This window comes from Aedes albopictus, chromosome 2 (genome assembly GCF_035046485.1).
Source record: "Aedes albopictus strain Foshan chromosome 2, AalbF5, whole genome shotgun sequence".
NCBI classification, from domain to species: domain Eukaryota; kingdom Metazoa; phylum Arthropoda; class Insecta; order Diptera; family Culicidae; genus Aedes; species Aedes albopictus.
The window spans coordinates 260160715-260186102 of NC_085137.1; the positions used below are offsets into that span (position 1 = coordinate 260160715).

Below are 25388 nucleotides of genomic sequence, written 5' to 3' on the forward strand. Positions count from 1 at the left end.
TTCCTGTAAAAGGACCCTAAACTAATGTATGCATGTCTGAACTAATTTCATTCGATTCATACTTGTGAATTAAAGTATGCAAGATTGACTACACATCATAAACGATTGCTTAGGCCATCCAAATCATTATGGAGATAAGGTTTAATTTCTTTATATCTACATTCGTAACAATGCATCTGGTGCATTCCAAACTTAGTATAGTGCGTTTCGGTAGTCATAGAAAATCATTTGAATCACATAACACTCGTATATACATCTTAGTAGCATCTTGGATCATCCAAAGTATTCTGAAGTTGAGATATATGGTTCAAATTTGCAATGGACTATCAATAAAGATGCACAAATATCAGAAATCACCCATTTGAGTCATACATGAAAAACAAGCCACGAGAGAAAGTTTCCCAGATCGTCAGGGATAACTGAGGTCACCTTCAATAGTATATGTTTAAGGTCTTTAGATCTACACTCGTAACAAAGCATCGTGCACTGCACACCCAAAACTGAGTACAGTGCATTTTAGTAGACATAAATGATTAGTTAAACCGTATATTATATAAGTTAGAGTTGCTCCGGATCGTCCAAACCATTCTGAAGCTGAGGTATTTGGCTTACATTTGTAATGACTTATCATTGAAAGTGCACGAATATCAGAATTTATCCCATTGAGCCGACCTACTACTGATAAGGCCTCCAGATCTATACTCGTAACAAAGCATCGGCTACACTTCAAACGCGTTTTTTGGCCTAATAACAGCGCAAGTAAATACTATTTAAAACATTTATGTATAGTCGAAGATGATACTTGTCGTTTCTGTAAAAGGGACAAGGAGGATTCTGAACATTTGCTGTGTACCTGCGAAGCACTTTTCCAACAAAGACGACATTTTTCGATAAAGGTTCTATACAATCATCAGATGTATGGATGACTTCTCCTAGCGAGGTTATACATTTCAATCGATCTGTTTTACCGTACTGGGATAATACCTACAGTCAGCTAGTGCAAATCACGCAAACTCATAGTGATAGGGTACGAGTGCAACCAGTAATCTCACGCTCCCAATTTCATCCTATTCTATAACAAGCGATTACGGCACCGATTGATTCCGTTCTTTTTCATGCGTGCTCACACACAAAAATACAAAAATAAGAAACAAAACAAATAGTGCTTCAATCTTTTGTTTTAGGTAGGATGAAAATGGGAGCCCCATTCTTATTAAGGGAACCAATACCCCATCACCCCGAATTCCAGCTCCAGGAAACTGGAGCTGGCTCACCACAAGACTGAGGAGACAGTTGTTAACAACCGGAAGTCAGAGCAGCAGGCGGAGATCAGTGTAGGTGAGTGCACTATCCTGTCAAAGCGCTCCGACAAACACTTGGGCGTGATGATCGACGATTAGCTTACCTTTAGTAGCCACGTCGATTATGCCTGTAAAAGAGCCTACACAGCTATTGCGGCACTGTCCCGGATGATGTCCAATAGCTCTGCGGTGTACGCCAGTAAGCGCAAGCTTCTGGCTAGTGTTGCTACGTCCATATTTAGGTATGGCGGCCCGGCGTGGGACACTACGCTAAGTACTGAATGCTACCGACGGAAGCTGGAAAGTACTTACAGGCTTATGCGCCTGAGGGTTGCGAGCGCGTACCGTACAGTATCACACGACACTCTCTGTGTCATTACTGGTATGGTGCCTATCAGCATCCTTATCAGTGAGGACATGGAGTGCTTCGAAATGCGCGGCACAAGATGCACACGTAGGACTGCCAGGATGGCCTCTATGGTCAAATGGCAGTGCGCGTGGGGCAGTTCCACCAAAGGAAGGTGGACCCATAGGTTGATACCGAGGGTAGATAGTTGGATTAATAGGCGCCACGGGGAAGTTACATTCCACCTGACCCAGGTCCTTTCAGGTCATGGTCGCTTCCGATAGTAGTTTAGCTGAAACGCCGTTTCAACGGCTATCACCCATATCGTCTGGCAGCTACAGAGAAGGTGGCGCTTGGACTCGGAGAATGGCTAGTTCCGATGCGATACAAAAGGTGGTCCAGGGGTTCGGTGTCGGCTTCGTAGGTCATACCGGTGACCTGCGGTTGAGATCGACCCTTACAGCGATTAAGTGACCGCTGAGAGGAAGTCCCGGTAGCGTTGCTGTCGTGGCATCGGTCTACTGAGTTGGATCCGAGCCCGTGGTTGGAAAGGGCTCCCCGGCAAGGGTCGGGACAGGTGAGACCCTGCTGTCAGCAACCTTCGGGTGCATCTGTTAGGGCCTGAAGGGTAGTGATACCCTTCCTTTGCGGGCAGGTAATATCGGGTTGCACGTGGGCTTCAGTTCTTGATGTCTGCGAAGCAGTTGGGCGCGGGTGGGGTTGACCCTGTCCGCCCTCAGAAAATAAAGGGAGTGGTGAAGACCACTCGGGAAGCTGGCTAAGCACCAGCATGCTACCGTGATGGACTCTCCAAAGCGAGTCAACGATGTTCGTTGGTGCATGCTACGCAGCTAACCTTGAGGGTATCAGTAGGTCGGCTCCAGAGGCACGTTCTCCTCCATTTGGGAAATTTGTGCCATAAACCTTGAGGGTGCGATATGTACTAGCCCCTCTCTGAAGCAATGGCTTCTTGGTGGTTCCAGAGAGACGAAGGGTTTGGCGACCATAGAAATGTGAATAAAAGAAAATCGGGTTAAGTACGGTTCCTTTGAATTCCACTAAGAATTTGCATCCTTTGACAGATACGTATTTCGACCTCAACTGTAAGGTCGTCTTCAGTGTCTTGTACTTGACTCGACTGAAGAGATCCATCGCATTCTACACGTCTCATACATCATAGGTAAAAATAATAGGTAGCTTATTATAGGTAGTTTTTTTTTTTTTTTTTTTTTTTTTTTTTTTTTTTTTTTTTTTTTTTTTCTCCCGAGCATGCAAAAACTGATATCTATATTAACCTCCACCATAGAATAGGTAAAATTTCCCTCCACCACCGAATAGGTACATTTCCCACCAGCACAGGATAGGTAAACAAAGTTCATGTATCACAGGTACATTATGAGACGCACGCCATACGAGAGTGCTTAGGGGGTAATAATTTGAAAAGCCACGAACTTCCATTGCACGAACTTCAAAGGATGCAAATTCTTAGTGGAATTCAAAGGAACCGTACTTAACCCGATTTTCTTTTATTTACAGATATTCCCCTAACAAGCCCAGGTTAATCATCATAGAAATGTGGTTTAGTGGGTCGAGGAGAGAGTAGTCCTGGCTTTTACTATTGTTGTATAAGACGGCCACTACCCCAGATGCCATTAGCACGAATAGGTCATTTCCCCGAACGCCACTACCACGAATAGGCTTCAAGTTCGAATGCCATTACCCTGAAAGCATATTTTGGATTCTGGTGATGGGTTATAAATGAGGGGCCCAGATGCAAATGTGACCATTTTGTCGATTTTCAGCTGAGCATATCAAATAATTCTTCAGATTTCAAGCTTTTAGGAACTTTCTTAAGATTACTTTTAAGATGATTAGAAAAAATACAATAAATCGTAGAAAATTGGGTCGATTTTGGAACTCCATACATTTTGTATGGGATGAAAAATTGGCGAAAAACTTTGAACCTCATTTACTCGAAAGTGGGTTTTTGTCACTTACATCCCTTTGCTTCTAACCCCCACAAATATTTTTCGTTAAGGATATAGAAGAGGAGTTTCCTTTTTACCACTCAATTTGTTTCGCACTTTCAATAAAATTATGAAATAAAGTGATCTTTTTTTTACCCCCTGGGGAAGATGCCCACCTAGCGTCGAAACGTTGAGATAACAACAAACGTCGTTAGTTATTTAAGACTGCGTAGCCGAAAAACTTGAAATTTACCATACAGTCGTTCTATTACCAATTCTATAAAGTGATCCTTAACAAAATATGGTTCAACACAGAGCGAGGCTACCTTAGAAACTGGCGATAAAATACACAATTCGTGGAGCGGACCTGGTGTGGTGGTTAGAACACAAGACTATCACGCTGAGGACTTGGGATCGAATCCCTCTCCCGACATACTCACCAAATGTGGGTTCTCCCTTTGGAAGGGAAGTAAAACGTGGGTCCCGAGATGAACTAGCCTAGGGTTAAAAATCTCGTTAATACAGACAAAAAAAATACACAATTCTTACGATTCTATGAACTTTCCCAGAAAACATTTTGCGGAATGAACCATTTCTCGGAAACCTATTTTCCTGAAACCCATTTTAAGGAATGCTACATTTCTTGGGAAACAGTTATCGCATTTTTTCTGACTCAATAAATCTCAACATTTTCGAGTCGATGCATACTTATTCACACATTTCGGATCAGAATGGTCTTCATTTGAAAATTAGGGCATGCTAATTCCAAACATGCTGGAAATCTTCAACAAAAAAATACAAAAAATCGCAGTAATGATGCACGGCGTCAACATTTCGACTGCTATCCAACTTTCATGAATCCCGAATCTGTCTTTAGAAAGTCAGCATTTCAACTATATTTTATGATTGAAAAGTTTTAAAATAATTCACCGAGGAAATTTTGATTTATCAAAGGTTTTAGCTATTTTCCATACTCAAATTTGTTGTTAACCAAAATAAGCCCCAAATAGAATGTATGGAAAAAATATTTTGAAAGAAGGAATAATTCAATAACATCACTGACAGCTTCAATACCAGAAGATACCATATGAAAAAGTAACCTTGAAACAAAATAAATGAATAATAAGTATTAGAGCTGATCTTGTATGAGGCATAGCTGCCTAAAACATAAATATATACTTACGGCAGTGTCGCTGGAAGTTGAGTCGATTAAATTTTAAGCTGACAGCGGTAATATAACCTATTTTCTATTAGCTTTCAACTGCTTTTTACCGAGCTTCGCTAAAAAATCTAGATAAAAAGTTATTAAGTAAATTAACTCTTGATGTCATCGACCAAGGCACGGTAAAGGCTGGGTATGCTGCGCAATTCAGATCCCATTGTGATCCACTAGCCTCTGCCCAGCAACTCCTATCCCTACCTCCACGCGGTACCGGCCGGAAACTATGAGCAACCTTAGGGAAGATCGGGTAACCAACCCCGGTGGGACCTTTGGTCGTAGGCTGACAGGGAAGGGGGGGTTTGCTTCGGCAAACCTGAGCGTCTGTTCTCCAGGAGGAGCGGCTCACAACAGCGTCTGATCCCCATGTTAGGGGCGGCTGATCTACGTCCGAGTGCCAGGGAAGGACTCTAAGCTCAACTGTGCACTATGGTCCTCCGGAAAGTAGGGGGTTGGTGTCAGGCCCTACGAGCCAGCCGTAAAAACCCATTGTAACGGAAAATCAGCAACAGAATAATACGAACCGAGACCAACGGCAACGACCCCAGCGAACAAAAAGGACTTGCGATTGGAAACTCGGTACGTGGAACTGCCGATCTCTCAACTTCATTGGGAGCACCCGCATACTCGCCGATCTACTGAAGGACCGCGGGTTCGGCATCGTAGCGCTGCAGGAGGTGTGTTGGACAGGATCCATGGTGCGAACGTTTAGAGGTAATCATACCATCTACCAGAGCTGCGGCAACACACGCGAGCTGGGAACAGCTTTCATCGTGATGGGTGATATGCAGAGGCGCGTGATCGGTTGGTGGCCGATCGACGAAAGAATGTGCAGGTTGAGGATCAAGGGCCGATTCTTCAACTTCAGCATAATAAACGTGCACAGCCCACACTCCGGAAGTACTGATGATGACAAGGACGCATTTTACGCGCAGCTCGAACGCGAGTACGACCGCTGCCCAAGCCACGACGTCAAGATCATCATAGGAGATTTGAACGCTCAGGTAGGCCAGGAGGAGGAATTCAGACCGACGATTGGTAAGTTTAGCGCCCACCAGCAAACGAACGAAAACGGCCTACGACTCATTGATTTCGCCGCCTCCAAAAATATGGCCATACGTAGCACCTTTTTCCAACACAGCCTCCCTTATCGTTACACCTGGAGATCACCACAGCAGACGGAATCTCAAATCGACCACGTTCTGATTGACGGACGGCACTTCTCCGACATTATCGACGTCAGGACCTATCGTGGCGCCAATATCGACTCCGACCACTATCTGGTGATGGTCAAACTGCGCCCAAAACTCTCCGTCATCAACAATGTACGGTACCGGCGACCGCCACGGTACAACCTAGAGCGACTGAAGCAACCGGATGTCGCCTCAGCATACGCGCAGAATCTCGAAGCCGCGTTGCCAGACGAGGGCGAGCTCGATCAGGCCCCTCTAGAGGACTGCTGGAGTACAATGAAAGCAGCCATCAACGACGCAGCCGAGAGCACCATCGGGTACGTGGAACGGAATCGACGAAACGAATGGTTCGACGAAGAGTGCAGAACGGTTTTGGAGGAGAAGAACGCAGCGAGGGCGGTAATGCTGCAGCAAGGGACTCGACAGAACGTGGAACGTTACAAACAGAAGCGGAAACAGCAGACCCGCCTCTTTCGGGAGAAAAAGCGCCGCCTGGAAGAAGCGGAGTGTGAAGAAATGGAACTGCTGTGCCGTTCCCAAGAAACACGGAAGTTCTATCAGAAACTCAACGCATCCCGCAACGGCTTCGTGCCGCGAGCCGAAATATGCAGGGATAAAGACGGAGGCCTCTTGACGGACGGACGTGAGGTGATCGAAAGGTGGAAGCAGCACTTCAATCAGCACCTGAACGGCGTGGAGAACGTAGGCACGGGAGCCCACGGCAACGGAAGGAACAACGACGCCAGTGCAGCGGAGGACGGAAATGAACCAACTCCCACGCTGAGGGAAGTTAAGGATGCCATTCACCAGCTCAAAACCAACAAAGCAGCTGGTAAGGATGGTATCGCAGCTGAACTCATCAAGATGGGCCCAGAAAAGTTGGCCACCTGTCTGCATCGGCTGATAGTCAGGATCTGGGAAACCGAACAGCTACCGGAGGAGTGGAAGGAAGGGGTAATCTGCCCCATTCACAAGAAAGGCGACCATTTGGAATGTGAGAACTTCAGGGCGATCACTATTTTGAATGCTGCCTACAAAGTGCTATCCCAGATCATCTTCCGTCGTCTGTCACCTAAAACAAATGAGTTCGTGGGAAGTTATCAAGCCGGCTTCATCGACGGCCGGTCGACAACGGACCAGATCTTTACCGTACGGCAAATCCTCCAGAAATGCCGTGAATACCAGGTCCCAACGCACCACCTGTTCATCGACTTCAAAGCGGCATACGATAGTATCGACCGCGCAGAGCTATGGAGAATCATGGACGAAAACGGCTTTCCTGGGAAGCTGACTAGACTGATTAAAGCAACGATGGACGGTGTGCAAAACTGCGTAAGGGTTTCGGGTGAACTATCCAGTTCATTCGTATCTCGCCGGGGACTGCGACAAGGTGACGGACTCTCATGTCTACTCTTCAACATCGCGCTGGAAGGTGTGATGCGACGAGCCGGGCTCAACAGCCGGGGAACGATTTTCACAAAATCCGGTCAATTTGTGTGCTTTGCGGACGACATGGACATTATCGCTAGAACATTTGGAACGGTGGCAGAACTGTACACCCGCCTGAAACGCGAAGCAGCAAAGGTCGGACTGGTGGTGAATGCCTCAAAAACAAAGTACATGCTGGTAGGCGGAACCGAACACGACCGGATCCGTCTGGGTAGTAATGTTACGATAGACGGGGATACTTTCGAGGTGGTGGAGGAATTCGTCTACCTCGGATCCTTACTGACGGCTGACAACAACGTGAGCCGTGAAATTCGGAGGCGCATCATCAGCGGAAGCCGGGCCTACTACGGGCTCCAGAAGAAACTGCGGTCGAAAAAGATTCACCCACGCACCAAATGCACCATGTACAAAACGTTAATAAGACCGGTGGTCCTCTACGGACACGAGACATGGACCATGCTCGAGGAGGACCTACAAGCACTCGGAGTTTTCGAGCGACGCGTGCTAAGAACGATCTTCGGCGGTGTGCAGGAGAACGGTGTGTGGCGGAGAAGGATGAACCACGAGCTCGCTGCACTTTACGGCGAACCCAGCATCCAGAAGGTGGCCAAAGCCGGAAGGATACGGTGGGCAGGGCATGTTGCAAGAATGCCGGACAACAACCCTGCAAAGCTGGTGTTTGCAACGGATCCGGTTGGCACAAGAAGGCGTGGAGCGCAGAGAGCACGATGGGCGGACCAGGTGGAGCGTGACTTGGCGAGCATTGGGCGTGACCGAGGATGGAGAGCGGCAGCCACAAACCGAGTATTGTGGCGTACTATTGATGATTATGTCTTGTCTTAATGATGTGGAACAAATAAATGTATGTATGTATGTATGTATGTCATCGACCAAAAGTTTTGGGTCTCTATCATAAAACATGGAAAAGTTATATGTTGATATCTTTGTCATCTTTCGTTCAATTTGATTTCTTCTTGGCTTATTTCAAACATAATCAATAGTACTTACTACATAGGCATTGAACCAAACATATTTATTACAATTTACATACTAAAACTTAACGCAAAATTGCCTCATTTTTTGAAATGTGGTGAAATGTGTTAACTTTACATAACATTAATATATAAAAATCGTTGCATACGTTAAATTAAAGTCATCAAACGTAAATTTAGTTCATTATCTTTGAAATGAGCCTCTCTCTCTCTCTCTCTCTCTCTCTCTCTCTCTCTTCTTGGCGTAACGTCCTCATTGGGACAAAGCCTGCTTCTCAGCTTAGTATTCTATGAGCACTTCCACAGTTATTAACTGAGAGCTTCCTCTGCCATTTTGCATGCGTATATCGTGTGGCAGGCACGAAGATACTCTATGCCCAAGGAAGTCAAGGACATTTCCTTTACGAAAAGATCCTGGACCGACCGGGAATCGAACCCGTCACCCTCAGCATGGTCATGCTGAATACCCGTGCGTTTACCGCTTCGGATATATGGGCCCTTTTTGAAATGAGCCTAAAAGAATTAAAACTGAACTTTAGATGACGAAGATATAATCAACTTGCTTTTCCATGTTTTACGAAAGTGACCCCAAGCTTTTGGCTTATACATCACATTGAGGGGTGACCCCAAACTTTTGGTAGATGACATCAAGAGTTAATTTACATAATAACTTTTTATCTAGATTTTTTAGCTAACTTCAGTAAAAAGCAGTTGAAAGTTAATAAGAAATAGGTTATATTACCGTTCTCATCTTAAAATTTGGTCGACCCAATTTTCAACGACACTGCCGTCAATTTATATTCACTTTAAAAAAAATGGCAACTTTGGGTTAAGTTTACATACAAACATTTTTGAGAAAGTTTCACCCAAAACATCTTCAAATTTACAATTTTTTAAAATATGGAATTTAATCAAATTCAAATATCTTGCGTTTTGTTCAACCAATTTCAAATCTTTTTCCATAAATTAAAAGCTGAATATAATACCATTCGATCATCTGAATGCAGGTTTTGCGTCAGATTGACGAAATTCAACATATTGGCGAGTTTTGGGGACAATATCCTTAAATTTTAGCAAAATTTCAAAAAAATTATGAAGAAATGTATTTTTTTTTTCAATAAGAAAAAAAAACAATTTAAAATTTTTTTCTCAACGGCTATTTGACATATCATATGTAGGCGAGTTACAGTAAAAAATTCAGCTCAATCGGAGCATTGATTACGGAGAATGAGATGTGTGAAGTGAGCGACTTTGCTTAAAAATAGAACAAAAATCGATTTCAAATCATCAACCTTGTATGGAAAGTCGAAAAAATTTCCGTTCTACTGTAATTTTTTTTCCTTCGCGTTTTCGAACTCAGAGCATGATTCTACACCAAAAACAATCATCAGCTTACCGAGTTCAAAAATGCTGTAAACTAGTGTTATCTTTTGAATGTGACCTAGGGCTTTGGAATCGGATGCAAAATGGCGGATATATGGGCCTAAAAAAATGACATGTTTTTGAGGGGGTGATCACCCTTTTATAACTTATAACCACCTTCATCAACCTCTAATCAGCCAACACTTTTTGGTGATCTCCTGAATGATTCGGGGTAATGACCCATTCGGGGTAGTGGCCTATTCGGGGTAATGACTCTCGGGGTAGGAATTTGGGGTAATGGGGTGGAATCCCCTATGACACTGACATTGACAAAAACCAAGGCAAAAACATTAAAACGCGGCCGTCCACAATAGAACAAAAAACGTAATGTGCTAAACAGGAAAATAAAAGGTACTGGGTTCGAGTCCCGAAATAGTTTAGAAAATTTTCGCAGAAAATTTTTGGTTTCTTGAGTATAGAGCACCATGCTTACTTCGGATTGGCCCATAGGCGAAGAAAGCTCTCAGTTATTTATTGTTGAAGTGCTCAAAGTACGCTTAGCTGAGACACAGGCTCTGTCCTCGTTGGAACGTTACACTAACAACACCAATGACAAACCGCTGGACAATCAATACGGAGATTGCTACTTTTCAAGATGTTTTAATCTCATATTTAATATTAAATATTTAATAATTCACCTCACCCCTATTCCCCAATAAACGGAGCACTGTGAAGAATCGAAAGTGATCGGTTTGTAAAAAAAAAGCTGGATCCTGATGGCGCTATACGTATCGACAGAGTACGAAGTGCCCTACATGCTCACTGATCGTAACCCGCTGTGAGTTCATACCTACTGCCGGCCATAAATCAAAACACAAGCCCACATATAAAGATCATCCAGACAGCCGGCAGCAGCAGTGGCATCGGCTCGGTTCACGAGAAACACCAGCCAGCATGAACCAACGCAGCCAGCCAACGTGATATCTTCAGCTCGCGACAGGCGAAGGAAACAAAGTCGAAAGGAATAATACAAGTAGTAATAAATGTAAATATTTATGTTTAATAATACGGTGGAAAAGATACGATCAAAAATTTGCAAGATATATGTGTGTAATCTGAACCGCTGAAAGATAAATTTATGCTACCTATCGCGGCGTTCCCCAAGGCGAAAAGTGTAGCTATAAAGAACGTTCCTACGGCTTTCAAAGGCTAGAACTAGAGATGCATGTTTAAGTCTGAGAAAATAATGTGTTTTGGACGGTCATCTTATATTGGTATTTCAAATGCCTTTATTCTACATTAATACCCGTTGGAAAAATACGGTAATTAATAGACCCATCTTACATCGGAAAACAACGTACACTCCCGATCAAAAGTTTGGGGTCACCCCTCAAATACATGCCATTTTTAGGCCCATATCTCCGCCATTTTGCGTCCGATTCCAAAACCCTAGGTCACATTCAAAAGAAAATAAGTCAAATGAACTTTTGTCATCATGTTTTAGACGAAACTTTTTCAAAAAAAATTGTATGTTAACTTATCCTAAAGTAACGAAGTTTTCTTAAAAAAATAAATATAAACTTACGACAGTGTCGCTGGAAATTGAGTCGACCAAATTTTAGGATGACAGCAATAATTAACCTATTTTCTATTAGCTTTCAACTGCTTTTAACCGAACTTAGCTAAAATATCTACAAAAAAGTTATTTAGTAAATAAACTCTTGATGTCATCAGCCAAAAGTTTGGGGTCACTTTCGTAAAACATGGAAGTGATTTAATGATATCTTTCATTCAATTTCAATTCTTCTTGGCTTATTTTCAACATATTGAATGGTACTTACTGCATAGGCATTGAACCGTACATATTTGTTAAAATTTACATACTAAAACTTAACACAAAATTGCCCTATTTGCCCTAACTTTACATACATAATATTTTTACATATAAAAATCGTTGAATACATCAAATAAGAGGCATAAAACCTAGGTTTAGTAAATTAGCTTTAAAATGAACCAAAAAGAACTAAAATTGAACTAAAGATGACGAAGCTATCAACAAATCACATTTCCATGTTTTACGAAAGAGACTTTTGGCTGATACATCATATTGGAGGGTGACCCCAAGTTTTTGGTCGATGACATCAAGTGTTAGTTTATTTAATAACTTTTTTTTATAGATATTTTAGCGATGTTCGGTAAGAAGCAGTTGAAAACAAATAGAAAATAGGTTATATTACCGCTGTTATCCTAAAATTTGGTCGACTCAATTTCCAGTGACACTGCCGTAAGTTTATATTCATTTTTTAGAAAATTTGGCAACTTTAGGTTAAGTTTACACACAAATATTTGTGCGATCTCAAGTGCGATCTTAAAACAGCATTGCAGATAGAATGGCCGACTTGGACCCCTACTCACGTTTCCAAGAGCACCGATCTTAAAAAATCGTCATCAAATGCGCTCGATTTGGAAAATGCGACCTCTTTTTGCAAGTGAGCAAAGCCAGGAAAAACAAGTGCGCCTTGGTTCGATGCTTCGTTAGTCTGATTTGTGCGTCTAAAATTTGTATGCAAAATTGCAATGGGTTTAGTTGATGTTTCACCTTAATTCAGGAACCCTCAGATTATTCATAGATCCTGTAATATCTTTTAAGTTGCTCATCCGATTGTCTTGGTGTAAAAGAATGAAATATGGGAAATTTTATATACAACTTGGAAAACTTAGAGTTGAAGATGAAGAATCTCGAGTAACTTTCCAAATTGGTGTAAGACAGGTTTTTTAGTTAATTTCAAATTTTAAGATGAAATATCTTGAAAGCGGTAGCTTTTAGGAAGTTTATGAATAGCCTGATTTATCGACCGTATTCTATTAATAACTTGATGATTTCATGACTATATCGGTCTTTTTCTACTCAGTGCATAAGGGAGTAGAGATCAAAGTGGATAATGAAATTGATAGATATGATAGTATTCGCTAGGTAGCGAACAAGTATTACAATTTTCATAGATAGTGAAATTAGGCAAGTAATCCATGTATTGAACGAATACATCGAATGTGTGAAACTTTTGCTGTACGACCTGTGCTTTTAAACAGATCGGCTTGGTTGGTAGTTCATACCACCTTACCAAGACTGGCAAAAGTTTCAGGCACCCGACTGTATTGTTCTGTTTTCATCACAAGTTCTATCGATCAGTAGCTTTTTTCGGAATTCGCACTCCGTTCATAGGGGTATGCCTATATCGCGGCGTGTTCTTTCTATTAGCTTTTTCGATCTTATTGGATAGAACACTTTTCTTTTTAAGCCAATACATCAATACATGGCCTACTTGCCTAATTTCACCTTCTATGAAAATTTTCATACTTGTTCAGTGAAGAGAATTGTCAGACCAAGAGACAAAACAAGCAACAAAGAAGGCGCAGCGATTACTCTTTATCCCAACTGGTAACAGATAATGACACGAAAATTGTTGTTGCAGACAAAACGGAACCTGAATTTGTTGCGTACGTTTCAACTCGTTAATAGTCAATTATTACCAACCCAAAATCGAAACTTTTTGATGATACATCTCGAGCATCGTTGCAGTGTTTACCGACTCGAAGTTACCGCTCGAAAAACACCATGCAAGGCTTAAAAATCTTTAAACTCGTGCCGTATGATCTTTATCCCATTTTTTCATCTTGGGACAAACCTTTGTAGCATTGGGTAGAATGACGCAACAAATTCAGGTTGCGACATTGTCGTTATTGTTGCGCGATGGTTGAATTTTGATTCACTGTACTTGTTCGCAACCTAGCGAATACTATCATATCTATCAGTTTCATTATCCACTTTGATCTCTACTCCTTTATACTCTGAGTAGAAAAAGACCGATATCGCCATAAAATCATCAAATTGTTAATGAATAGGACCATTTTCATTCAAAACAAACCCAAGAATCATAATTTGTATTCCAACTCATACGATTTTTTTTAACAGTCAATGTTTTGATTGGTGCAAATTCATGACTTTTCAGAAAAATTTTCATACATGTTTTCTCCATCGCCACTTTTACGTGTGTTTTGACATCAAGTTTTTGGAGAAAAAAATACGAGAATAAAAAAAAAACAATTTTTTTAGATATTTAAAAATTAAGGTTTATTTTGGATTTTTCTCCTTGGAAAAAAATGTTGACCAATGTAATTTTTTTTTCTATAAAACCTAATCAACGCCATAAAACTTGTTCTTAGACAGTTTTTTCATATTTCAAGATACAATTTTTCAAAAATATATATATGCGAAAACACTTAGGACCTTATCAAAAATTACTCGAAGATCGATTTTTTTTTCAGCTGCAATTTTTTAGTTTCCTATTTTAAAAAGAATTGCAAAGTTTCATTCGAATCATGAAGCATAAAGTCTGGTCGATCGGTGATTTGGGGTGGAAACACTCATATCCAAACCAACAATTGAAAAGGCCACATAAACATTGCGTAAACAAACACGTTTCTGTCGACTTGAGGCCTTCTGAGATCCACCCACGCATCTCACCACCACTATCAGAAAGCTTGATATTTGCGCTTCCTGTTAGGGGCAGCGATGCCATATATACAGATTTATCTGTATTATACAGGTTTTTGAGTCACTGTACAGATTGCGTTTATATGAAATACAGATTTTTGATTTGTATAGGATACAGATTTCCCATCCAAATTTTGTATGGGATACAGATTTTTAAACTAGTGATACAGAAAATCATCTGGCATCCCTGGTTAGGGGTGGTGAGGTGTGAGGGTGGAGTTCAGAAGGCCTCAAGTCGACAGAAACATGTTTGTTTACAAAATGTTGATGTGGCCTTTTCAATTGTTGGTCTTGATATGGTACTGATTCTACGTTGAAATGGACTTGTTGACATCTAACGCAACCATCCAGTACTTACATGGTGCGCGTAAAATTTACTCCAATTTGTGATTCAGTCTTGAAACCGTTTACGTTCTTTGATGGTTCTGTCTCGTGCAAATTTCAGAATTTTCAAGTGTGCGGAATTTATTCATTCGCTTCTCATTCGCGTTGTAAGTTATCGGCGATGTCATGCTCAAGGGACATTATACTATATTTCATTTTCCCAAAAAATATGCAATAAACTTAACCTTCCGTAACGCTCAATGCTGAGTACAAAAAGCGAGATTTTCCAACGTTTTGTACAAAATACAACAGCCGACCGCTCGAGGGTTAAAACGCATGTATTACATACAAAAATACTATGCTCTACGACTAGGACTAAGAGAATCTTTCCAGAAACGGTAACAACCTCTACGTTTTTTGTATCAACAGAAACATACATGAAAAATAAATAATTAATTCATGGAATTCATTGTGTCTGAGTGAGGCTTGTGATTGCGAAGCACGAGTTCGCTGCGCTATGCGAATTCAACACTCTGAAGGTGACTAAGACCAGACCGGTGGGCAGAGCATGTTGATAGAATGCCGGAAAACAACCAAGCAAAGATAATATTCATTAATGATCCGGTTGGCACAAAAAGTCGTGGAGCGCGGTGAGCAAAATGGAGCGCGACCTGAACGTTGACCGATGTTGAAGAGCTGTATTATCACAATTTGATGTAGGACTAAATAATTTAAATGAATAGTTTTTCCTACCCTACCTTGCTATTTCACATAGGAAAATGCCGTTGAAACAACAAAAATTAATCATAAGAAAATCCCGGAACAAGGTTACACCAAATCAAACCATAAAAATAAAAACACCTTACTTACCTTATTTCCACAAACATAAGTATGATAAATATGATCAGACGAACGTTTCTCATTTTAATCCACAACACGTGCGATCATTGTCCCGTTGAAATAAGATCCAGATCATGATAATTGGTTGATAGCATGCGGTTGCTTATTATGACTTTCATCAATCATCCTTGGGCATCGCTGGAAAATCCATAAGTGAGCAGACTCCTGCCGTCGGTGCCACCGAGATCGTCGTTGTCCAGAGGGCCAGTGGAATAGTAGGTAAACACTCTGAATCTTCGAGCCGCTCTTCTTCGATTTGCATCAGATCTCACTGGTCACATACACACACGCACACACGGGTAGATGAAAGATGGCAGTTGTCGGCTTATGCAAATTTATGTAATCTCTTAGCAGCTCAACGTACTCACTCACTTCCACCGACCACACTCAATCAGTGAACAATTATAAGCTCATAAAATAACACCAATGTTATGTACCGGTCCCATTAACACTAGCCATCTGAGTGCGACACCGTGCGCGAGGATCAATTTGTAAGTTACTGCAATTATCGATGTCTTGATCATTATTCTGCGTGTCAAAAGACGTGATCAATTTGGATTATTTATATTTTTCACACTTGGTTTATCTTCTATACACTTATAGTTGGTATCTAGTTGTCGATCATAGAGAGCCTTCTGATGTAGTAACAGCGGGGGTTGGCATGCAGATGACTGAGCATCTGTGATTGATCAATTAGAACGTATTATAAATTAGTATTTTAGAGGCTGATCACTTTACGTGTTTGAAATTATGAATAACGTCATCGGGTTATACCTTGGTTAGCGCTGGAAAGATATACGATCGCATTATTTCGCTCTCAATATATCAACGGAATGTTTCCATTTGTAACTTAAATTGCATTTGCATTTTCTGTATCGAAGAAAAACATCGATTAGGTGAAGCTTCCGGACATCTCAAACTTCAACCAGCATCAATCATTTGCCACTCTTAATACAAGATTGAATGCTTTTATTTTGCATATTTCAACACAGTCCATTGCACGTTGGCAGCACGCCTGATCCAATCGTTTTGTACTTATTGCGGTTATTTATTGCTTTGTCTGAGATGATAAATATCTAAAGATAAATGCATGCGTTAAGCGCTAATGAAATGATATTGGTGCTCTGACTATGGTAGATAGCCATACGTAAAAGTAACTTCTGAGTTCATGATTTCCAAATATCCCGGCTATAGGGTCTGGGACCATTTGGGCAGGGGGCATATTGTGGGCACTTGGTGCTTTAACTCAGTGAATTTTGAACCGATCGATTTGATTTCTGGGACACGAACAGATACATACTGTATCTATTCATGATCAAAAATTCAAGTCAATCGGTTTGAAATTGACTGCATTATTACCGCAAGTACCCAAATCGTCCCAGACCCTAAATTCGTCACTTTGTACGCGTTTGTCTTTTTTTTATATATATATATAAAAGGTAGCAAATAAATCAAATTAATTTCACTTTTTATTTGTTTTTTTATTTAATACTTAGGTTATAACTGAACCAGGCCCTTCTTTTACCGATTTCAGTTTTTTTTTTAACTAGTATCCGGCCATTCGATAAAATAAATTTATTTTGTTTGCTTCCATTAGCTACGTATTTATAAGTTACACGATTTTTTTTATTAGTATTTCTTATTAAAATAGATTAACACCGAATGATTTCCAAAGAGTTTTGGTGTGATTCGCTGTAACGATGCCAGTCAGTGGTAAGATGTCGTTTTAACCACGTTGATCAGGAGAACAAGTACAACGACAATTTGGATGGATATTTATCGCGCTCATCGAAATTTATGTTTATGCTGTTAATATTGAATATAAAAACAAGAACATTTGTAGAGTATTTACTCGACATATATTAAAAGACGAGCGAAGATTATCTTTTCTTTTTCCACACAAGAAAAAACCTTCCAAGAACATTTTTTAAATCCTATTTTCAGATCTTTTATATGTTATAAAGCATAATCAATTCGGAGTTTCTGCTCTGTGATTAACCAGAAAAATCAAAACTGTACAAGAAACTGAACTGACTGCTTGTTGAATGAGATCGAAATGCCTAAAATTGTTGCATCTCATCAACCAAATAAATTTCTATATATCTTCCAATTTTTATAAACCAATCGAAAAGTTTTAAACACGTTCTTCGACTTCGAAAACACGTGAGTCAACGCATAGGAGCAAAACGAAGTGTGGCACTTCATAGCTATCGACAGCGAATGCTAAATTAACATAATTTTGCTGCGACTACCGGTTTCCTCTATCTTTCTCGGTGGGTATCGGAATGATAAATTTATTTGCCGTCACTTTAACTTAATTTCATCTTTCGGAGAACGTGCTACACCTTTATCAATATGTATCAGCATCATCATCATCACCACCTGTTCATCTGAAGTGGTGTCCTTTTGGAGACATCAACTTTTGAACTTACTTGCCTTACAACTGTCACATGTGGTAAACAATTGCGAGAAGTGGCTCGGCACATAATTATGTTATAGTTATATCTTCAAAGATCAAGAAAGAATGGATAAATACAATTTTCATTTAGTTTCTTCAAAATAATTGATTGATTGATTTGTCTTTATTAGAGAGACTTTCAGCCCTTGGCTGGTTCGTCTCTTTCTTCAAAATACTATTCCAGTATAACTCACCGTGACAATATGATTATCAAAATAGATGTCACGGCTATGAAAGAAGTAAGATCACAAAAGAAAATTCAATTCATACAAGTTGCCTCGACAAACGTTGTATTGCCATTTTATGCTGTGTAGTTTGACTGCTGCTGCAGCACCATAGGACGGATTCATTGCAGTCGTGTTCAACTTCTTGGCAGCTCGCAAACATTTCAGTACATTCTCAATTTTCTATTTTGCAGTTGATTTTCAAAACTTTTTTTTTACATATGAACTCAATTAGTCGTTGAAAGAGAAAGCTATCAGTTAAAAACTGAGGATGTGCTCATATAACACTGCACTGGAGAAGTAGGCTAACGTCCTAGTTGAGACGTTGCGACAAGGAAATGAACAATATTTAGAATTTGGGAAAATCTAATGTAGTAATATTATTATTACAAATTTTCCACTATAAAATCGTTGCAACATTGAAGTTTAACCCTTCCAAATAGATGCTCCGAAGATTTCAGACAGGGTGAATATGAGACGGAGATATCAGTCCTGCGTCTGTGCTCCATCAATGGAATCCTCAAGGTTCACGGGACCCATGTTAAAAGCATCTGAATCACATAGTGAACAGGTCAGAACGGGAATGGATCCAATCCAAAGGCCAGCTCGAGTTTCATTAGAGCAGCCGTAATGATGACGATTATCGTTGATGTTGATGGTTATATACTGATGAAGGCGGTGGTGATGACATGCTGCTGCAGACCATATTATCGCTTCTCATCCCATCCGTCGTCGTCGCCGTTGGGTACGATGAGTAATGCTATAAACGTTTCCAGGTTCGTTGTCGTGATCCTCTGCATGGCGACCAAGTCCATTGATACATTTGGCTGACACCATTCAACCCTTGAGCGAGATTCAGATGATAGAAATATTGTTGTGTTGAACAAATTTGACTGAGATCGGTTGATGGGCTTTTAATGGAGCATTAATTCGCGTGCTATGAATATTTTGACACACTAAACTAGACGTTGAATATGATCCAAAATGGTAACGACCGACCATAAATTAAAATATTTTATGTTTATAAAGCAATACGACATAAGCGTTCAACAAACAAACGATTTTAGAAATTGAGGGTCAATGAACAAATTGAGATCGGGTTACACATCAGTTCTTGCATTAATAGCTTCCATACAACGAGCGAGAAGTGTAATGACCACGTTGATGTCTTAATGACACTTTTGGCAATAAAATCCTTGCCGCTTTTTTTGGAGTCTATATAAAGCAAAAGGGGGAAAACTATAAATCTATTCTGTTAATGTGCCGCATTGTCTCTTTGTCCAAAAGCATTTGCCAAAATTTTGCCATGTCGTGGCTCATTTCAGTTTTTGCCTTTCTCGTACACTAACTTACTGGAAAGGCAATATGTTCACTCCAAAAATGACTTTTTGATAGAAGCCTCGGAGGGCCGAGTCCATACACCAATCAACTCAGCTCGACGATTTGAGGTAATGTCTTTTTATTATTATTATTACTATTTATTAACGACACTTTACCATTATTGTGGCATTCGTGTCATAGGTAATGTCTGTATGCGTGTGTGTATGTGTGTACGCGTGTTTTTTTTTCTTCTAAAAGATAGGGGGATAATCTGCTCAACAGACACCCTAACAGAAGGTTAGGGTAGTGTAGGTCTGAGGCCGTCTTCTACAACAAAAGTAAAAGCCACACACTTAGAAATTCTGAAATTTCCACGAAACGGAATCACCAAAAAACGTAAATTTTTTCAAGACTGAATCACAAATTGGACTGAATTTTACGCGCATCATGTAAGTGCTGGTTGGTTAACAAATCCGTTTCACAAGAAACGTAGAATTAGTATCACGTTCATCAGCCACCTTCCAACTCGGTGAAATAGCCGAGAGGTAAGAGATGTGGCTCACGAACAGCAGATCCGGAGTTCGAAACCCATGCATGACAATATTTTACTTTTCTATGTTTTATCTGTCAAATCGGTTCTAGTGATTGCTAGACGGTAAGAAAAAATAAGTTTAATTTTGGGGTGTCTTGAAAGACGTAAATTTACATGTTATAACCTCTAAATTTGTGTTTTTGAAGATGCTCGTATATGTCAGGTTCAGGACAATTAAAATTACATGATATTTTCTAGGTGTGCAGGACTACTCTCTCCTCGTACCCAATAAACACATTCCTATGGTCGCCAAACCCTACGTCTCTCCGGAACCACCAAGAAGGTATTGTTTCAGAGAGGGGCTAGTGCACATCACACCCTCAAGGTTAGCTGCGTAGCCTAGCAGCAACGAACATCGATGACTCGCTCTGGAGAGTCCATCATGGTAACATGCTGGCGCTTAGCCAGTTTCCCGAGTGGTCCTCGCCACTCCCTTTGTCCTCGGAAGGCGGGCAGGGTCAACCCCGTCCGCGCCCAACTGCTTTGCAGACATCAAGAACTGATGCCCACGTGCAACCCGATCTGACCTGTTGAAGGCAAGGGTATCACTACCCTTCAGGCCCTAACAGCTGCACCAGAAGGTTGCTGACAGCAGGGTCTCCACCTGCCCCGACCCTTGCCGGGGACCCCTTTCCAACCGCGGGCTCGAATCCAACCCAGTAGACCGACGCCAGGACAGCACCGCTACCGGGACTTCCTCTCAGCGGCCACTTGATCGCTGTAAGGGTCGATCTCGACCGCAGGGCACCGGTATGACCTACGAAGCCGACTCCAAACCCCTGGACCACCTCTTGTACTGCATCTGGACTAGCCATTCTCCGAGTCCACGCGCCACCTCCTCTGTAGCTCCCAGACGATGTCGGTAATAGCCGTTGAAACGGCGTTCCAGCCAAACTCATCCCTACACATCCTCTGGACCAAGTTGTCCGGAGTTGTGTCCTCCCCGCATGTGGCAAGCATGCGGTCACGAATTGTGCGAAAACGCGAACACACGAACAAAACGTGTTCCGCCGTTTCCTCTAAACCATTGCACACTGGGCATTCGGGAGAATCCGCATGCCCGAAACGGTGTAGATACTGTCGGAAGCAACTGTGGAGTTTAGGATTTCTCTGGGAAGGCAGGGCTCAGCTTATTCAGTACATCTTATATCTCACAGCAACCATGACCTGTAAGGATCTGTGTCAGGTGGAATGTAACTTTCCCATGGCGCCTATTTATCCAACTATCTACCCTCGGTATCAACCTATGGGTCCACCTTCCTTTGGTGGAACTGTCCCACGCGCATTGCCATTTGACCATAGAGGCCATTCTGGCAGTCCTGTGTATGCACAACCCGGTATAAATTAATTCACCGTGAGAAAATATTACATTTTATAACTTCGTATTAAGTATCAATATATTGTTGATAAACGTTAAAAAATTCATTCAATTTGGTTCACTGGTTTCCGAGATATGACAGCTCAAAAATGAGTTGACTAAAAAATAGTGTTTTACTCGAACGGTTCTAACTTTGCGAAATATTAATCAATCGAGCCCAAATTTGTACCAATGATGCAGATACAATAGGTTGACAAACAGCCAAAATTTGAGATTTTTTGATGCTCTGTATGAAAAGTTACAGCATGATGAACTTTTTTGTGAGAGAAAAAAAAGTTGCCTATCCCAAACATTTTGGCCATCCCCTGTATATTGTGCCTTTTTCAAAGGATAGGCACAATATATGTGACCGAAACGTCAGGTGTTGAACCAATATCCGTTCATGATTACATAGAGACTGGAAGCCGAAAACCCCCGCTAGCATAATACCAATCACAGTCGATCCCCTAACATCATATTAGAGACTGTTCCGAGAAGTCTGAGAAGTGTTCCGGAACGGATTCCGGGGGTCTTGATGGAAGTGGTAAAATGTAGAAGGGAACCAAACCGCACATAAAACACCGGTTATTCTTATAATGTTATGCACGGCTAGCAAGAGAATAGCCTTAGGCCACATTTAAGACTAGTAATAGTGTTCCGGAACCGGTTGTGGGTTATGCTTCTTCTTCTCTTTCTTGGCGTTACGTCTAAACTGGTACAAGGCGTGCTTCTCAGTTTACTTTTTTGTACATATTTCCGCCGTCGTCAGCCAAATTTCTCCCAAATCCAGATTGCCTCCGAGTGTCCCGCCGGAAGTGGTAAAAAATAACAGTTAACCAAACCCATGGATGCGGCGCATCAAATTGTGGTTTTTTGATAGCCTAATGAACGACTAGCAAGAAAATGGGCTCAGACCATATTAAAAACTAGGAAAAACTTGAAAATTAGAAGACAAAGAATGTTGATTAATTGGTATATTGAAATTGTGAAAAATCGCGTTCTGGTGGGATTGGAACCCACGGCTTCGTATTTGCTAGACCGGCGCTTCAACCAATTAAGCCACAGAACAGGTATTCTGCTGATTAGAAAGCTAAACTGACTCCGACCCGGTACCATAAACACGCTGTTGCGGAAGATAAAGACAAGCAGACACTTACAGCAGACGTATTTATTCATTATCTGCCAAAAAACTAAAATTTAACATTTAAAAAAAAATATGTAAATTTACTGTACAATTTACCAACAAATTCGGTAACCTAATAGAAGGGCAATTGCTTCCGGCCTCGTAAACAGGTATCTCCATACTTGCGCTTCAGTTCGCTTTGTGTCCCCATCTTCTTATATTTGTGCATAAGCTTTACTATATAGGTCGCAAAGGCAATGACAGTGGTGTTCAAACTGATCTGAATATTGTTCATATTTCCCACACGGATTGTACGTAACACTCTCATTTTACTCAAAGTCTTTTTCTGCTCAGATGCCAACCACTGGCGCGCGCAGTTTTTTTTTCTTTTTCTCGCCCATTCTTTTTGAAAGAAACACAAGAAAGAGCGAAATAAAAGAGGCGGCAAGTGCCTGAGATTGTGAATAAAATTATATCTTAGCATGTAATTATGGTCTTGAATTGATCGGCCTCCAGTAGTGATAGTGAAGGCGATCAAGTAGTCAACTGAGAGGTCTGATATTTTTCATCTCTGTCTTGTCGTTGAGCATAACGTTGGAATATGTACCATCAATAGGTTCCCCAATTCTAAGGGAGGGCAAAAATGGCTGCCTTTCAAAATAAAATATTCTTAGAGGAGTCAGGAATACTTCAGCTAACGTCGACGGAAATATCATGAGTTTATATTCGTCGAGAAAGGCACTATCACCACTAGGTGGATTAATCTGGTTATTTTTTTATGGTGTGCATCAGCGGTGTCTTGCTTGTCTCGTTCAACCCAAATGTTGCAAATCGTATCATTTAATTTCATGCAAAAAAGTTAAAAAAAGGCTTGGAGAATCACGTCACTATCACTTTGGTATCAACGCTGCCATGTTCAACCAATGGCTAAGTGTAGAGTAAAGTGGGGCAAAAGTTCGAGTGGGGCAAGAGTTTCTTTTGAAGTTTTTGAGCTCAATTCAAAGTATTCCTTTCGGGTGTCAAGGTTGTTCGAAGCCTTTTTGAAAAAGAGTCTTTCACTCCAAAAATTATGAAAATTGATCAATAATTCGAAAAGTTATGACAAAATGTTGGTTTTTGATCAAAAAATTGTAATATGCGATAGTCCTTCCAACGCATAGAATGGAATTATAATGAAATCGAATTCGATATTTTATTTTGGGGCGTAACTAGGTATATTTTGAAGATGCTTTAGCATGTATAACTTTTTGCAAAAAAGGTTTGGAAATCATATTTTACACATAGTGGGACAAAAGTTCGAATTGTGGGGCAAGAGTTCGAGTCATGTAGCAACTTTAGGTAAAAACCTTAAATTCTGCAAAATGTACATATTATCTCTAAAAATGATGGAATTAGTGAGAAAATTCGATCAAAATTGAAAAACAAATGTTGTTACATCTGAATTTGGCGGAAAACTACTAATTTTCGGTGTACTAAATTTAACCCTGATTTGGGTAAAATCCAGATCGAACTTTAAAGTGTGTTTCAGTTCCAACATCAAATATTAATAGTTTTTGGTATTCAGATTACCAAAGTGTCGAAATAGTTTGCTACGGTTAGTGGAATTCCACAAACACTAGATTCGAACTTTTGTCCCAGTGGTGGGGCAAGAGTTCGAATTAGACACACGCATACAAAAAGTGCTGTAACTCAAAATTGAAAAGGCATTTGGCGTAACTTTGTTCAGCAAGTTTTTAGCTCATGGATGGTAGTATCACCACACGGTATTCCTTTATTTTTATCTGCTTCGATTTCTTGAAAAAAGTTGAATTTTCAACTAAGGTCGAACTTTTGCCCCACCTTGCTCTACTAGATTATAAAGTGAGAAGGAAACAGATGGCAAAACATATTATTTTAGAGTAGAACACATTATCCGACACAATATTTGGTAGCGATTGTGCAAAATGATGACTGCTTTGGTGCCTACTAAATACTTTTTCGGGAAAAGCTTTTTATTTCGAGAAATTCGAGTTAAGTTTCGCCATACAGAATAAATTGATTTAACTCCTGTTGACAACTGTATGCGGGTATCCATTTTAAATTAAGCCAGCCATTCATATTACTAAATTTTGGACTAAATATGGTTGAATTTCGGCGAAACGTTGCTGACTATCGCGCGATGGTTGAATTTTGATTCACTGCTATCGACACAAATTTCTGAAACATTCAGCAGATTAGGATGAAAGTTGATTGTATAAATGCCTTGATCTAAAAATAGCAACATTCATTGTTAGGTATCAGCGAAAAAAATACTTCCGAATATTTTTTTTCGCTGATTTTGTTTGTTTACTCAATCAATTCCCGCGAAATATTTGAAAAGGCCCTATCTGCTTTTTGTAAACAAGCATGCTTCTGTCTCTGAAGGGCCCATCTGCATCCACCCACGCACATCAACACAGAACACTCTTTGTTGAACCAATTCGCATAAAAAATTGCACACGAGTCTCCCTGTGTGTTGATACTATTCGTGTACGAAAAATCAACCCAATCCAAAATTTACCAAATTATAACAAGAACGCGACCCGTGCAAAATAATAGAATTGGGCGTAAGGTGTATGTAGACATGAAAAAGACAATATTACCGTCGAGTAGAAAGTCCGTGGGCACTATATGTACGTCAACGAACAGCAAAACTGACGACGGCCAATTTACTGGATAACATAGGTC

At 40.7% G+C, this 25388-nt stretch overlaps 1 protein-coding gene across 9 annotated transcripts in view; it reads right to left on the reverse strand.

Annotated features, from left to right (window-relative positions):
- Positions 1-25388, reverse strand: part of LOC109621322 (protein Wnt-2) — a 51339-nt gene that overhangs the window by 22707 nt on the left and 3244 nt on the right. For 6 of the 9 annotated variants that reach the window (XM_062851633.1, XM_062851631.1, XM_062851632.1 and 3 more), the window contains one exon: positions 15579-16136. In XM_062851633.1, the coding sequence (XP_062707617.1) occupies positions 15579-15631 (53 nt within the window). In that variant the 5' untranslated portion in view covers positions 15632-16136. The remainder of the gene's footprint in view (positions 1-15578; positions 16137-25388) is intronic. The other 3 variants (XM_062851634.1, XM_062851630.1, XM_062851628.1) reach the window with 1 other exon arrangement.